The following is a 17,027-nucleotide window of genomic DNA, read 5'->3' as shown; positions in this document are numbered from 1 at the left end:
GGGGGCAGGCAGCAGTCCTATTTCCAATTCTGGCTCCTCAGTCTAGCTGAATGACAGCAGGCAAGGTATTTAATCGTTCTAAATCTCAGGCTTCTCATCTGCAAATGCTACCTCACAGGATTAGTGTGATGATCAAGTGAAATCTGCTTTAATTTAGCTTACTGTGGAGGCTGTCACTTAGTAAGTCCTCTATGGATATTAGCTATTTTTGTTGATCTTCATCATTATTATTAATGTACCTGAGACATGAGGGTAGTAGGGGAATGTAAATAATTACATATATATGTAAGAGATTATTTTATTCCCTTAGTAATTCCTCAAAATACTTTATACTCCCTCCCCATACCCCAAAAGTCACTCCTCTTACGTACCTTCAATCCTGTTGATATGAGGGTCTATTTTCTCATTTTGTCTTCATTGTTGACTATCTTTTCATGTATAATTCTTTTATTTCAGTCTGTGTATTTTAATATTCTACCAGCTAGTCAAGCCTATTTTTCCTTTTCTAGACTTTATTAATATATATATACCTAAAAAATAATTATAAAATTTTACAAATAAGACTAGTTGTGTTGCAGGTATGTGGGGGAAAAAACTTTTAATAAAAGGACTTCTATACTTTTAAGTGGAATTGTATGACTTTGTCTTATTCTCTTTGCTATAATGTCCTTCATGATTCCTACAGAACACACAGTAACAATATCCTACAAGAACCTCCCCTCATGCACAATTTTAGTTTTCTTTTAAGGAAGAAAGGAAAAAAAGTAAGCATTTATTCGATTGAGGCTTTCTTTTCTTTCTCTCCTGGAAACATATTACCATTTTCTGATAATTTGTTAGAAATTTACTTTATTAAACCTTGATAAAACTAAAATATGGGGCTTCCCTGGTGGCGCATTGGTTGAGAGTCCGCCTGCTGATGCAGGGGACACGGGTTCGTGCCCTGGTCCGGGAAGATCCCACGTGCCGCGGAGCGGCTAGGCCCGTGAGCCATAGCTGCTGAGCCTGCACGTCCGGAGCCTGTGCTCCGCAACGGGAGAGGCCACAACAGTGAGAGGCCCACGTACCACAAAAAAAAAAAAAAAAAGCAAAACTAAAATATTCTTGCTATACTGATAGACCAAACAAAAGTGCTAAAAGCAAATCTATAATCTAATTTTAGATTTTATGTACATTAGTAAATCTTTTCAAATAAAGAAAGTATACCAAAGATATTTTGGTATAGGCTGAATGTTATCTTACCTAAATGAAAGATGAATCTGAGAATCTAGCCACGATTTAAAAATGTGTGCCAGTGTTTATTTAGAATCCCTTCTATTTTATTAGACACAGGAACAGTAATTTCGCCAGCAGGAAGTAATACAATACAGGTAAGTTTAACGCTCCTTTGATTGTTATCCATGGCAGACATTTTGGATCCAAGGTGTAAGAATCCAAATAAGAAATAATAAACATCCAGTCCCTGATGATTCATTTAAGTCCTGCTCAACTAGATGAAAGCTTCTACCAAGAGGAGGAACTGCCACTCCTCCTGGCTGGCTTTGTGTTTCTTTCAGTGCTCTAAAGAACTTTGTACTTGAGTAGCTCTGCTGTGTCAGGCTGCTGGACAGGAGTTGATGCTCACGGCACCGCTGACCAGGGCTGCTTTACTGAAGCTCACTGGGCGCCCGTCAATCACAAAGTGACGGATGCAGCCTGTGAAGGGTCTGCCAGGGGCCAAGCGTGGTGTCAGCAGAGACTCTGGAAAAAGAAAGAAATGAACACAAAGACTGCAGTTGAGGCATTCCAAGCCCAAATATTACTTTGTGGCAAAAATATACATCATAACCGCTCACATTATCAAGATGATTTACATGTCAAAGACGGAATATAGTAATAATTTACGCATTTTCTCAGAAATATTATCTGCTTTTGAAGTAATATGAACATGTAGTAATTTTAAAGTTTTGCCATGTTTTCCATGATCAAATTTCAGAGTATAATTCAGCTGTGTATTTACCATTGAAATTTACCACTTACAAGTAAAGCCTCAGCAGTGAATTTTCGGGATCTACATATGCTTTTTAGAGTTCATTTCACCTGGGCCTCACTTATTTTGTGTGCTTTACTGAGACAGAGGAAAGAAAATTTAGCTTCCAAACTCTTCTTGGAATTGGTTAAAGTTTGTTTAATTTGTATCATTACCCTTCATCCTTAATCCTCCACATTTTTGCCAAGCTCATAAAATATAATGAGAAAATAATGACTTGAAGTAAACTAAATTTTAATTTTTCTGAGCTCAGGGCTGAAGAACTATAAATAGGATAATGATAACTAGCCTAGTCTTTGTGTGGGTACAGGTGCCCTGGGGTATGCCAGGGGACTTTCCTCCCATTATCTTAATTAGAGATCTAGAAGCAGCCTTGATGCTTATTAATTGTACAGACACAATTAAATGTGTTGAGATGATAGAAGCAATATAATTTAAAGCAATTTAGAGAGCTTAGAAATATCATGAAATTAAAATCCATTTAGTGAAAGCTTATTATTATGTACAAAACAGCTATGTGAGCAGTAGCAGATAAAAGATGGAAAACACTTAGAAATCAGTAACTCAGGAGGGAAGATAAAAAAGGACAGCAAATTAAATACCATCAAGCAGCTGTAATAAGTTTTCCAAGCAATGTAGATTAAGAATATGCAGAAGCTTTGTATTGAAAATAAATCATGGAAATACCATTTCATATTTAGAATGATAATTATCAAGTCTTAGATTTGGAAGGGGCCTAAGAGATCAATTCCCTTTGTCTCTAGATTAGTATGACTATATATATTCTTCAAGCCTGTTCAGTGTACTTCATCATCAGAATAAAGATGAACAGGAAAGAATGTAAGGGGTAGAAACATCTATTTCTTCTGTTCATTTTGGACACTAGTTTTAGAACATGGATTTTGATTCTGCCCAAGCTTACCACCCTGTGGTTCATGGGGGACAAATTCTAGAGGAAATAGTTCATGTAGAAATTATGGTCTGCATAATTCACTACACAATTTATTGCAGTAGTGACAATAAAGTGCCCCAGAACCCTAAGTAATTGATTGATAAAATCAACACATGATTTTAAGAGCAAACATTCCACAGGTTGAAAGCTTGACTATATACAGAATAATGCAGGATCTTCAGTACAGGAATGAATCGTCCTTAACTCAAAAAATTAACTTCTAATTTTGATTTTTAAATGATCATACAATGAAGCTGAATTTTCTGGTATAAAGTTCATTGAATTTCAATGCATTAACTTTTTATTGATAGAAACAATGTGTTACCAGCGTTCTGCCTTGTATAAGAGAGCTGGTTGGGATTCTAAGAGATTTCAGTGCATATAGGGGTTTTGTTTATGCCTAATTTCCTTTAGTTATTCTTTTTCATGCCCCAGTTTCTGATGTGATTTTAGTGGAATTAATCTTAAGCAGCTCAAAATTATGTGATTAATGATGTTCGGCTTAAATTATAATTGCTTCTGTTCTAGGCTTGCTGGCATGATTCGTAGATGGAATTAAGGGCTGCAGTGGTGCAGTGGGCTGGTGGGTATGCCTTGCTAGCTCCTGTGTGTTGGCTCATTAGCTAAAATTTGCTATTCATTGCATGTCTCAGGCAGGCAGAATTTGGCTTCAGGTATATCTTTCCCACCCAGTCTGTAGAGCTTAGCCAAGTCTTACAGTGAGAGATGATGGCAGTGTGTAATGCTGGGATGAGACTCTGAAAACAAACACAAATCAGAGAGACAAATATTTGTTTGAACGAGAGACAAATATTTGATATAGTAAGCACTCTGGGTGCAAAGTAAAGAACAAATACCATAACTTCCATGAGCCCACGCTTGTTTTGTTCATCTCCTGGAGCCTAGCACAGTGCTTAACAGACACTCAATACATATTTGTTGTGTGTTGAAGTCGTGTTCTCTGGCAGCAAGAAGTGTACAATTTAGCTTCAACAATATTCTGCAATAAGTGCCACAAAGGTGGTATGCATAGCACACTCTAGTGGGAGGGAGGCATGTGTGTAAAAAGTCTGAGCTGGATCCTCAAGGTCAATAGGAGTAAAGTTGGGGGAAGAGGGGGAGAAGTTCCTTGAAAAGGTACTAGGGGAGGCAAGAAAGAACATCTTCCAGAAACTGATGCCTTGTGCACTTGTGCAAAGGCCTGGAGCAAAGAGACCATCACTGAACATCCAGAGGACTGCAAGTCCCAGCAGGTAGGGGGAGGCCCCAGAGGCAGGGGCAAGGCGGGGGCGGGGGCGTGGGCAGATGATCAGGACCTTGCATGCCAGGCTGACTTTGATCCTGTAGGCCCCTGGGAACGTGTGAAATATTTTAGACTACGTTGTGATTTCCCGGAAGAAAGCAATGTGCAGAAATGGAGGAACTGATAAGACACATCTTCCATACTGTACCTGTATGAAGTGCAATGTGGTTTCTGCCAGTATTTCTTTCAGAACCAAAGCCTGGAGCAGGAGGGGAGGACTGAGAAATGGAGATGGGAGTGGACAGCGGGAGTAAAGGAGAAGAAGCGTTGCTTTTTGAGGGTCTCAAATATTTCATCAGTGAGTTACTGTTATTGTCTATACTGGTATTTGAAAAATTCATATTACAAAGCAGAAGAGTGCTTTGTTGCTACTATTTTGTGAGTACGCAAGACTGGATGCTTAATCTTTCTCACTCTCTTAAAGCATTATTTGCCTTTACATGGGTCAGTCTAAAATAGTCTAGTTAGGATGCAAGGTAAAACCATGTTAAGTTTTTCCTTAAAATCCCCACCAAATTCAGATGTAAAAGCTTGATTTTTCCCTCTTGCTACCTTTATCATTCAATTTTTCCAAGTTAATGAAGTGTGTGAAACAATCACTTTCAACATAAGGCCATGGTCCCTGCTTCAGAGGTTTAAAGTAATTGTGGAGGGTCCATAAGTGTCCTATCACCATCCTGGATTATACACCATTCTTGGCAGATGACAGCAGTGATGTCACTGATGATGTTTACAGAACTGCAGCTGGGAACCTCTCAGGGAATGTGACTACATAGGAACAACAGAACTTCTGGTCTGCAGCTGTTTTCACATTTCAAACTAGTCCTGGTTGGGAAGAACTGTGTATTCTCTCTTAGTGTGGAAGAGGAGCAACTATCCACAAACTTTTAGTTCTCCAAGGTTCTTCCTCAGATCCTAGAGCAGCAATAGTGTATGAGTTTTCTTTGTGTCAGAGATAAGATAGTGTGTTTCACTGTGTGTATGTGAGGAGGGTATGTAAAGTGAAGAGAAAAAAATTAAGCAGATACAGCAGAGGGAGAGAAGTTATCTACTGGTTAGAATGCCGTGGTGTAGTTCTTATGTGTTACTTTGTTTTGATCCTTGGATAACGTTTCATAATTGTCAGTACACCTTTTCCTATGAAAGGATATTGTATATAAAATCCTTTGAGTTATTAGGTGAATTATGAAAATACACAGCTCAATTCTTAATAGTATAATAACAGTTATGAGAACTTAGTGTCTTTTTGGATTTGGAAACTTGTCATTTTAAAATAACTCTTACCTGGAACACCTCCAACAAACACAGGCTCCCTTTGATCAACTGGTTTTGGATTCAGGGGTCCAACCACATGGTTCACTTCGGAGTCTACATCCAACTGAACCACATTTGAATCTCTAATAACTGAAATACAGAGAAAAGAGTGGTCATAAGCGACACTGAAGTGATTAATTTTCACATGAAAGGTAATAATTACAGTAATGGCTTTTATTTATTCCTGAATAAACCATACACTTTCCTCTAATCACTGAAAACATCAATGTCTAAGCAAAAAATAACTAACATTTTCCTTTGAAAGGGATAATAGTTAGGATACTCTTTCTGCTACATTTTTGCTCCATAAGGTATGCATTATTTAAACAACTCCCAAAGACTATTCTGGCAGCATTAATATTTTCAAATCACATGTGGATTCAATATACACATTTTAGTACAGTAACATTTGATTCTCTTCTCTTGGCTGCTTTTAGACTGTCATCTATTACCTATTCTGTCATATAAGTTATAGTCTAAGTTCTGCCAAGCCATCATGCCACAGGTGGGTGTGTAGGCTCACTTTATTAAGGAAACCCAGGACACTCAGCTTTTCTCACCTGTAATTCTGTGCCATCTGCCATCACAGAGACTCTGCTTGGGTGTCACTAAGGTGGAAAAGTCTCTGATACCATTATTGACTTTCACTATGACCTGCAAAAGACAAGGCACATTGTGGAATTTAATTTCATTTCTCCTCATTGTGATAAAATGATATTTCTTACATTTACCACAGGGAAGGAGAACTTTTAACATCCAGACATGATTAGCTTTGCAATTTGAACACAAGGGGTCACTCTTCAGTAGGCTACAGAAAGTTTAAACTGTTCCTCAGAGAGAGAACAAAATAATGACACAGGAGAGAAGAGGGGGCAGAGGAACAGTAAGATAACACAATAAATTCCTTTAATTTTAAAGATGAAATGTGTTATACAAGGCAGGCTAAGGTACTGATGAACAGCATGGACTGCCTGGGTTCCCACCCCAGCGCTCCCACTTACGTCACTCTGTGCCATGTTTTCTCATTTGCAAAATAAGGGTGATAACTATAATACTTACTTCATGGAGCTGTTGGGGGGATTAAATGAGTTAATCCATATAAAGCAACTGGAATGGTATCTGACACACAGTAAAGCACCATATAAGGATTTGTTTTATTATTATATGGTTTAATAGAATATACGGGAACGCAAACAAAAATCAGTTATATTAAGTTAGGGACATCATTGAAAATATGCTTCATATTTATTTGAGTACTCTCATGCATGTTCTTTAGTAATATTATTTAAGGATGAAAGTGGTGTTAATAACAGAATTTTTTGTTTTTAGTAGTTGAAAATATATGCATCTAGATTATAGAGCGATGTTTTAGTACTTGTTGGTTTTGATAGTTGAACATGTTTGCTGCTTCCATTTGTTGTAAAAAATTTCTCTTCCGATTCTTTTGTTAAAACCTTTTAATTATTGATTTTTGCCACAATTCCGTGGCTCTTTGCTCTAATCAAATCAATTCCCAACGTATGAATCTGAATCCAAATATTGCCTGCGTTTTAATTTTATGTTATACCTTCCCTGTTGTTTGTTCTTTCCCCCAGTTAGGAAAGATTGATGAAATAATTCTGTGAAATAAATCTGCTTCAGATCCAGAATCCAAGATCAGAGGAGACAGACTGTTAAGACAATTTTTAACACATTACCTGCCCATTTTTCATGTGAACATTTAGGTACTCCCCATTGACACTGTGGCCGTGAACAAGGGTTCCAGAACTGCTTCTGGGACGGACTTCAAATGCAATCTCAAACTTCAATCCAATATTGAAAGACTCATCTATGGAGAGAAATACTATTAGTTCTCAAGAACAGCAACCTAAATTTTGTAACCATGGTTTGATTGCAGATTTTTGTACTTGTTTTTGAAAGTTTGATGCATTTTTCAATAGGTAAGCAGAAAGTGTTGTTTTCTACGTCCAACACACTGTGGAAAGCTCCGTGGGGGTCTGAGATAACTAGCACACCACTCCTGCTCTGGGGCCTGGGGAGGAAACAGCTTGCTGAAAACACAGCATGGCTATGTGAGCACAGGTGAGGAGAAATTGATTCCAACTAGCAGGACCATTTAGTATCTCAAAAGTGAGAAGGAGGAAAGAGCAAACTGGGAAGAGTGAGTCGTCTGAACACAAGTACAGAGGCTGGAACATTTGGAGAGCACTGTGAACGCCAGTGTGGCTGGACTGTCCCCTGTAAGGGTAGACGGAGGCAAGGTGAATGGGGAAGGCTGGTGGGAGCCACACTGGGAAGGGCTCTAGTGCTCCAGTATGGAAGGCAGACTTGACTTTGCAGTCATTGAGCAAGGGAGCTGACTTGATCAGATCTGTATTTAAAATAATTCTTAAAAAAGTAACTGGTGCCAGTGCTGCAGAGCATTTGGGAGGAAAAACAAAGTGAGAGCAGCAAAAGCAGTTAGGAGCTGTTATTGCAGTGATGCAAGAAAATGAATTCTTAAGACTAGCTGTGTTCACTCCAAGAGACTCATTGCAAACCTGGGCATCTTAATAATGTTCACTTGACGTGTCTCCTCATAGATAACTTTTTAATTTTTCCTGCTATTAATTAATGTTTATTGAGAACATAAATTGTGCAGGTTGCTATGCTTTTCAGGCTGTCCAAGTCTTTGAGTTCTTATCACCGAAATTCAATGAAGGGTTGAGAAATGTGCCTGTAGGTGTTTTAGTAGGGATAAAGGATGAGAAAGGAAAGTAAAACCATGAGCTAGACAAAGAGAGGATATATTACCTCTGGTTATTCTATTGGATATGTGGGCGGTTTAAGAAGGAATACTTGGCTGCACTGTAATGTCTTTATTCAGAGGATGCTGAGGGCAGGGAACATGTGGTTTTATACCCTTCTCCTATCTTCTTTCCCAGCATCTGTCCTTGTACCTTCCTCACACCTAATGGTTGCTCTATAGAATGTTGGTGGAATGGATGGTGATTGTGTGCAGTCTGTTTAGGATTTTATTTATTTATTTTTTGGAATTATTGATGCTTTTTTTTTTAAGCCTTTATTGAATTTGTTACAATATTGCTTCTGTTTTATGTTTTGGTTTTTTGGCCGCGAGACATGTGGGATCTTAGCTCCCCGATCAGGGATCGAACCCACACCTCCTGCATTGGAAGGCAAAGTCTTAACTGATGGACCGCCAGGGAAGTCCCAGGATTGTATTTATTTATTTTTAGAACTATTATGTTCCATCACCTGGCATAGGGACTGTCATACCAGAGGCACACAATAAAAACTTTGTTGAATGAGTGAGAGAGTAAGAGTTGAGGAGAATAAAAATCCAGAAATAAAATGTTTTTGGGATAGTGTTGTCTGCTAGAGTTGCTGGCAAGGGGAAGAAGTGGACCTTTCCTTAGTAGGAACAATGGGTGATGCTTAGAGGGAGCAGAGAAAGACCTAGAGACTGAGGTGGCCAAGAGCCAACACAGGTTAGACCATGGTGCAGCATAGGAAATTCTAAAGGGGCCAAGATGGTCTACCTCCAGAGGTCTGGCAGCTGTGGAGAAGCACTGGCTGGGGAAAGCAAACAGAGATGGGCACGGTCCATGTGTCTAGTTTGGAGGGTAGGAGAGGAGAAAGGTGGTCCTTATGGAAAGAGGCCATTTTCTAGGGCTGAGTTAGATTTTCTGGTTTTTATCTTTGGGCCCAATATCCGTGTTAGCCACCTCTAGGAATGAAGTATTTCATGATTCACGTTTTAACATAAGTCATTGTTACCTAGAACCACGTATCCTCCTTCTGTTGAAAAGTATGTTCCTGTTTCCATTGGGCCTTCAAAACAAGGAGTCACGCTAAATGTCTGAGAAGCAGAGGTGATGGAGGCCCCATTGAGCTGGAGATTGCTGAGGCAGCCACTGAAGCTGTAGACTGAGTTTATCTGAGAGAAGAAGACATTTCTTAAAATCCATTTTCTCAACACTCACAGATGTACCCAAGGGAAACAAAATGAAGGGATTTGAGTCCAGAGAGAAACCAAGTAATTTCTTGCCTTATTTATCTTAGCTATCTGAATGATCAGTAGTTTTCCAGGTAGTTGCTTTATAACTAGCTCTTTGAAGCTGGAATTTTGTATTTGATAATGACAGCCTACCATAATTAAGGTAACGAAAATTTTTACGTTTTTCAAGACAAGGTAAATTGTAGCTGTGGTTTTCAAATTGAACATTAGAAATATCCTCGTTTGTTTCTCTTCAAGAAGAACAGCTGTGCCCTAGATCACCTAATGCTGATGAGGGCTAGCAAAGTTCTTAACTGTTAAATCTACCATGGCTAAATAAACAGCAGAAAGCTTGCTTCACTGTCTTCATTGTTGTGGTTGAGCATTTATCATACTACAGAACATGGAACATGGGCCACTTGAGATAACTGATTTCACACTGCTTTGGAAATCTTTCTTTTAAAGAAGTTATCATGGAATTGGGGGTACTTACCTAAAATCTAATTAAACATGAACATTTTCCCCCTTTTTTGCTTTATCCACATATATTAGCAGATCTTAGAAGTATATTAATTCTTTGTGTTAAAGTCAAATCTATATTTATGTTAAAAAACTTAGTCCTTTGATGCATTCCTTTATTGCTAGATAATTTTTAAAGGTCCAATATTTTAAACTTTTAAATTACAAAAATAATGTTGTTGTTGTTTTCTACTATATACTCACGTCTCCCCAGGGGTAACCACATTTCCTTGCACATTTACAAATTGTGTGTATGTGTGTGTGTGTAGAAACGAAAATGAGATCATAGTTTACATAAGGGCCTGAAAGGTTTTTTTCATCCAATAATATATTGATATAATGGAATGACTTGCTTTCTTTTTTTGGTTTTTTTTTTTTGGCTGTGCCACATGGCTTGCAGGATCTTAGCTCCCCAACCAGGGATTGAACCCAGGCTATGGCAGTGAAAGCACTGAGTCCTAACCACTGGACCGCCAGGGAATTCTTTCTTGGGTATTTTTTTAAGATTAAAAGTATGGTTACTTGCTGAACAAATAAGCATCTCCTTGAGACATAACTTTTCATGATAGTTTGTACCTCTGAAACATTTTTCATCTCACCTCTACCCTAGAATCAAAAGATCACTCTGGGCTTTGTAATGTCACAGGGTGGACAGACAACCTCAGAACAATACCCACTTATGTACCCCATCTCCAGTCAAACTACAGTTTTACTTTTGCCAGTTTCCTAATCGTAAAATGAGGGCCAGAGTAAATGATCTTCCAGCTCTAAAGGTCGATGGCTCTACCTGGTCATGCCTGGCTTACCTGGACATTTTTCACAGCCTTTCCAGGAGCCACACCTCCCAGATAAATAGGACCCTTGATTTTCCAGGTAGCTCCAGTAGGGGGAAGACTTTCTTCTAAGACTCGAAGACCATCAATTATCAGTCGGCCGCTGCTCTTTTCCCGAATAAATATCACCTGGATGGAGAGAAGGACAATAGAGAAGGCTGTGTTGCCTCTCCTCCCAACTTTGCTACTGCAATGCCACAGAAGTTCTTTAAAAAAGTGGTCCTTTCTCTGAAGGTTAGGAGTCTCTTCCTTTAACGCTTGATTTAAAATTACAGGCTTAATTTCCGAATACAGCTTATGTTTAGCAGAGTTCTCTGAGGCTCTGCCCAGCTGGCCAGCCCATGTGCTCTCTCTTGTAAATTTAATTATAATTAATTGTAATGCAGCTGACATTGCTTACTCTTTCCAGTATATACACACTGAATTGCTTTGATATTTAGGTTATTCTACCTGTTGTATCCTGTCGTCCTAACAGATTTACTCTTCACTTTGTACCTCCCATAGCTTAGTCTACGAGACACTCAGCAATCATTGAAAATTTAGAACATTATAGGCAGTGGAAAAAAAACCCAGTCGAGTGAAATATCCTTAAAAACCAAACTTCGGTTTATGTTGGCCATTGATCTTTTGTTTAAAATAACTGCACTAAAGAAAATTGATCTGTCAAAAATATTATACTCAGACTGTATTTCTTTTAAAATAATATGCTTCAAGATTTTTATAATGAGTTAATGAAGGCTTTGAAATTGAACATATAGCAACAGAATTTTTAAATGGATGTTTCTAGAAAAACCCCTGGTGGGTATTAGTGTCAGTCCATTTGACAGTGGTGGACATTGTCTGATAATAATATTCTCTGCCTTCAACTTACATCATGCCACAAACCATCATTGTATTTCTCTTGGCTTCTAATCTTCAGTTTCTTGTGGCCAACATTAAACATGAAAACCAAGCGGCCGTGGGCTAAGAAGAGAGCCATGAAGTCATTCTCTTCTTGATCCGAGACATAGAAAATCATCCCATGGGAGGAACGTGTTTTCAGACGAATGGAAAACTGGGATCTGGTAAATAAGAAGAAAAAGCTTACCACCTGTCAAAGGAGACTGAGGGTGATCTCTAACTTTCCAAGGCAACAGAGTGTAAGGAAGAATAAAGCCATTCGATCTAATCCCAAGCAACATTCTTCTAATTATTAGTATTATTAGAAGATTAGAATAGAATACTATTAGATTAAAGATTAAATTAGAATACTAACATTCTTAGTATTATTAGTGAGTATCGGGTAAGTACCGCTAGTTCAAAAATGTAAATCCTTCTCCATTTCCTCACACAGCAGGGATACATCCCACATTTAAGAAAGTGTTGTTTCAGTAAAGGATAATCTCATGTCTTCCTTTTAAAGTATGGTTGCAATTAGTTTAGTAAAAATCTTTATGTTAAAGAAGCTTCATGTGGACAAAATAGTAGTAATTAATATGCATATATAATTTTGCATAGAAACAATATGATTTGTGTACTGTCTAAAATACAGATTCAATTTTTTCCCTGTAAAAATAAATCAATGGATATCACATGCTAAAAACAGCTACCAGAATGTGTAGAAATTAAATAAAAATTTCTAGAAATTTAGCTCTAGGCCATAGGTAAGATACATTTATGAGGCTAATTTCCAGTCTGATTAACTCTAAATTTTTCCTGAAGAATACAAAATACTGATTCTGCCCATTAGGAAAACAGGAAATTAGAAGGCATTAGGAGTTTCTTATTGAATGCACTGCTTGTATGAATGTTTGAAAGAGCTATATAAGACCTATATAAGAATATTTGGGTGCTAACAGTTTACAAAGAAATCTTCAATAATACTAAATAATCTGGAGACTTGTGAAATACCAGGAAGAGTGATGAACTTTAGAGATAGCTTGAGGGCCAACAGAGATACAAGCGTATTTGTATTTTCAGTGTCTTTCCTTATTAACCTTCTAGCAGTTCAGATGCATTCCCATTTACAATCTGAAACCAATTTGTATGGGGGAGGGAAGGTGATAGCAAGGTTAAATGATGAGTCATTTAAAATTTACCCCATCTTCCTTTCTTTGATTGTCTTTTCTTTTTGATAAAGTACAGCAAACTCCTAGGAGAATGCTGTTTTATGCACCTTACTTTTGGGAAGAAAGTCACAGAGAATGTTATTTGTTGGACAGTATGGATCATGTACTATTTAGTATTTGTTTTGATGATAAACGAATACGATTAATTTGGCACAGAAAAATTACAGGAAAAGGATGACATATAGCAAATAAGGATGCAGCCCAGCCATGGCATCAAGTTTCTGAAAGGATAGTATGTTACTTTACTTTTCACCAAAATCTCCTTTTAAGTGTTCAAACTCTTGGCGGCTGTTGGCTGTCCCTCCGTACTGATAGGCGTGCTCTATTGCTCTAGGGCTGTTGGAAAGGTGGCAGTGAGAGTCTCTTGGAACATTCCTCTCTAGGAATTTCAGGCCAACAGGATCCCATGAAGGAGCATCTTTGCTTTTCTCTCCCTATAAGAATAGGCAATGAATCATTTAAGGGACAAAACTGACATACTAGTAGTGAAAATTCATTTTTGATTTTCTTATCATTAATAATGATGATAAATAATTCAAGGGTATATTATCTGTGCATTTTCCACTCATAAAATATTAGGCCTCTCTCTTCCTTCCTCTACCACCATAAGCAAATGCCAGCAGTAGCTGCAGCAGTAACAACAAACAACAACAACAGAGTATGTTAACAAATCCAAAATTCTAGTCTGTGATAGTGAAGCTATAGAGACAAGTGCTCTGTGATTTAAATTAAATGCACATCTTAATCAATGATGAAAAATGAAAAAGCTGGCAATAAAATAACCCTGAGACAAAGCAATAAAATCCTCATATCATATGCAACAATATCACTTGAATACACATATTATTTACACATCCTGTATAAAAAGTTAACAACTTAGTAACATCTTTAAAATATTTAAGAATATTTTTGGTGATATGTAGCAAACCTATGTGACAGGATATAAAACAATTTTTAAAAACTATCTTGTGCTCTTAAAATTGCACTACTGATTTTAAAATTTAGAATTGTGAAACTATAGACTACTATTTAATGGTCATTTAGTCAATTTCTGAAGCAAAAGTACATGCAAGTAAATCTGAGCATTCATCTACTTATTTATTCAAGCAAATGTTTATTGAGTACCTAATAGGTAGGAGTGAAGGGGAAAGAAATCAACGTTTCTGCATGCCTTCCATGGGCAGTGTGTGGTGGGGAATAGAAAGGTGAGTGAGACATGCTTCCTGTTTTTTAAGGACTGAAAATTGATTTGGAAGAATAGGCTTTTAAACAACAAATTGGAAGACAGGTTGTTGCTGGACAGAAAGGACCTTAGATGACTTGGTAAAGAATGGAGTCTTGTGTTTTAGGTGATGAGGAGACACTCAGGTTTTAAAAGCAGGGAGTGGCCTGATCTGACCCACTTGGGAAGAAATCCTGCAACAAAGCAAGGGTGGAGAGAGAGGAAATGTTTGGCACTAGGGAGAATTGGAGAACACAGTAAGAGTCAGGATGAGACACAGGATTAGAGGAGAAAAGACAATTTCTGGTTCAGGTTGTTGAATGAATGCACACATTTAGTTTTCCTCCTCCCTAATTCCCACTGAAATGTCAGAAGAACTATACACATAAAAATAAATCCACAATAGTCCTGGAAGTCTATGAGGCTTTCTACTAGTCGAACAAAGCAGTGTGGAATTTCCAGAAGATAATAATACAGATTGGAACAGACTGACAATAAAATTCTTAATCTCATATGGGCAAAATATAAGACCTCCAAAAAAAATCAGTGTTCCAGGCAAATCCCAGAATTACCCTGAAAATACAGGTATGGTGGGCAGAGGGCAGATGAATGAATTAAAGGGCAGACCAGCTGTGCCAGTGCCCTGCTCTCAGGGCAGAGGCTCTTAAAGTTGGGTCCTGATACTGGAAACTCTCTCAGTGGTGGTTAGATTGGAGAAAGTGAAGTGGTGCTCAGAGACTCACCTGTCCTAAAGAAAAGCCCACCTGGTTCTACCATCCCTTCTTCCATTCCTCACATAGTTGTCAGGACTCAGAACCTGATTCACTGCTACAAAAGCAAGACTTCTCTCTTGGATGGAGGAAGTACATCCAGTCACCAATGTGTTTTTGGTTGGCCCAGGCTCTCACCTATAAATAACGGCCATAGCTTCAAGCTACGGGTGGGCAGAACGGGCTGGAGTGGGGGCTTCGGGGAGACTCTTTTCCTCTAATGTATCTTGGGAAATTTCCCCTGACTCCACACTGTATTCCAACTCCAGTGGAGTAACAAGCCTTATAATGGGAGATTGATCACCTTTGTCTCATTGAGGAACAAAGCTGGAAATGGTTTGCACGTGGCATGGAGGGTGCGGGTGAGAGATTGGTGGGGGTCGGGGACTTTCCCCAACTCTGGCCATTCTTCATTCTCTCCATTCCAGTGGAGAGGATCTCACTTTTTCTCAACCAGTGTATCCACTTAGCCATGAGAGGAGAGTGACAGTAACTTAGACGACGGGGGCTCAGCAAAGCAGGGCTTGTTGGATCACGAGTCTCAACTGACCAGCCTTGCCTTTGTCTGCTTCACCGTGGGAATACATGGACTAGGACCTGTCTCTTGTCTGCTGCAAAAATTAATAAAATTTATATATGGCAACCAAATACCCTAAATCCTCTGTGGATATATGCTCTGAATAACAATAAAAAAAGAAAAGTTATAATTTAATCAATTGCTTTGCTACCATATAACACAGAGACTCAGTTTACTATCCCAAAATGGGTACGTGTGTGTGGATTCCCACTAAACCCCACTAGACTTGACTTTACCAGTGTAATTTCTTTCTCTGAAGGTCTATTAGTTGCAATCCAACTGGTGGTACCAATTTCAATTTAGCAAGATCCTTTTGTTTCAGATTATAGCCAAACTGGTTGAGCTACTTAAGACAAAGAGGGAAATGTGTTATAAGGATATAGGAGTATCTTCCGCAATCCAAGAAAAGAAAGTGTAGTGGGGGTCCTACCACAGGCAAGAATCAGGAATTGGAAAGCTAGGAAGAATTAAGGCACTCCTTATCTGGATGTTTCTGGTATCTCAGCATTGTTTTTGTCAGTGTTTGCTTTCATTCTCCTTTTCTCTGCAGGACAGCTTTCTGCCTTTTTCTATAAAGAGTATATTATTTGTGCATTTTCCATTTATGAACTATTAGGCCTCTCATAATAACCATAATAAATAAAGTCTATAATAAAGTAAAATGTGATAGGTGCTATGGAAAAAAGAACAGCTAGGAAAAGATAAAGGATCAGTAGTAGTGGTAGAAGGCAGGAGGTGGGCTGGGGTATAAAATAAGGGCTAAGATACATCAACATTGAAAAAACAAACAACCCAATTAAAAAATAGGAAGAAGACCTGAATAGACACCTTTCCAAAGAGGAGATGCCAAAAGCCAACAGGCACATGAAAAGATGCTTAACATCATTAATCATCAGGGAAATGCAAATCAAAACCACAGTGAGATACCACCTCACACCTGTCAGAATCGCTATCATCAAAAAGAACACAAATTGGTGAGGACGTGGAGAAAAAGGAACCCTCTTACACTGTTGGTGGGGATGTAAATTGGTGCAGCTACTGTGGAAAATAGTATGGAGGTATCTCAAAAAACTAAAAATAGAACTACCATATGACCCAGCAATTCCACTACTGGACATATATCTGAAAAAACAAAAACTCTGATTTGACAAGATACACGCACCCCAATGTTCACAGCAGCATTGTTTACAATTGCCAAGATATGGAAGCAACCTAAATGGCCATCAACAGATGAACAGATAAAAAGATGTGGTATATATATATATATATATATATATATATATATATACACACACACAATGGAATACTAATCAGCCATAAAAAAGAACAAAATTTTGCCATTTGCAGCAACATGGATGGACTTGGAGGCATTATGCGAAGTGAAATAAGTCAGAGAAAGACAA

At 38.2% G+C, this 17,027-nt stretch overlaps 1 protein-coding gene across 2 annotated transcripts in view; it reads right to left on the bottom strand.

Moving 5' to 3' along the window:
• Positions 1 to 1,296: 1,296 nt before the first annotated feature.
• The window catches only part of LAMA4 (laminin subunit alpha 4), a 150,524-nt gene continuing 134,793 nt past the window's right edge, over positions 1,297 to 17,027 (bottom strand). For both annotated transcript variants that reach the window (XM_082855560.1, XM_082855561.1), the window contains exons 31-38: positions 13,302 to 13,489; positions 11,819 to 12,008; positions 10,921 to 11,076; positions 9,376 to 9,535; positions 7,296 to 7,426; positions 6,159 to 6,252; positions 5,569 to 5,688; positions 1,297 to 1,740 (exon numbers count right to left, since the gene is read on the bottom strand). In XM_082855560.1, the coding sequence (XP_082711686.1) occupies positions 1,595 to 1,740; positions 5,569 to 5,688; positions 6,159 to 6,252; positions 7,296 to 7,426; positions 9,376 to 9,535; positions 10,921 to 11,076; positions 11,819 to 12,008; positions 13,302 to 13,489 (1,185 nt within the window). In that variant the 3' untranslated portion in view covers positions 1,297 to 1,594. The remainder of the gene's footprint in view (positions 1,741 to 5,568; positions 5,689 to 6,158; positions 6,253 to 7,295; positions 7,427 to 9,375; positions 9,536 to 10,920; positions 11,077 to 11,818; positions 12,009 to 13,301; positions 13,490 to 17,027) is intronic.

Source organism: Leucopleurus acutus (assembly GCF_964270905.1).
Source record: "Leucopleurus acutus genome assembly, chromosome: 15".
Classification (NCBI taxonomy): domain Eukaryota; kingdom Metazoa; phylum Chordata; class Mammalia; order Artiodactyla; family Delphinidae; genus Leucopleurus; species Leucopleurus acutus.
This window is presented reverse-complemented; position numbering and strand designations above follow the sequence as displayed.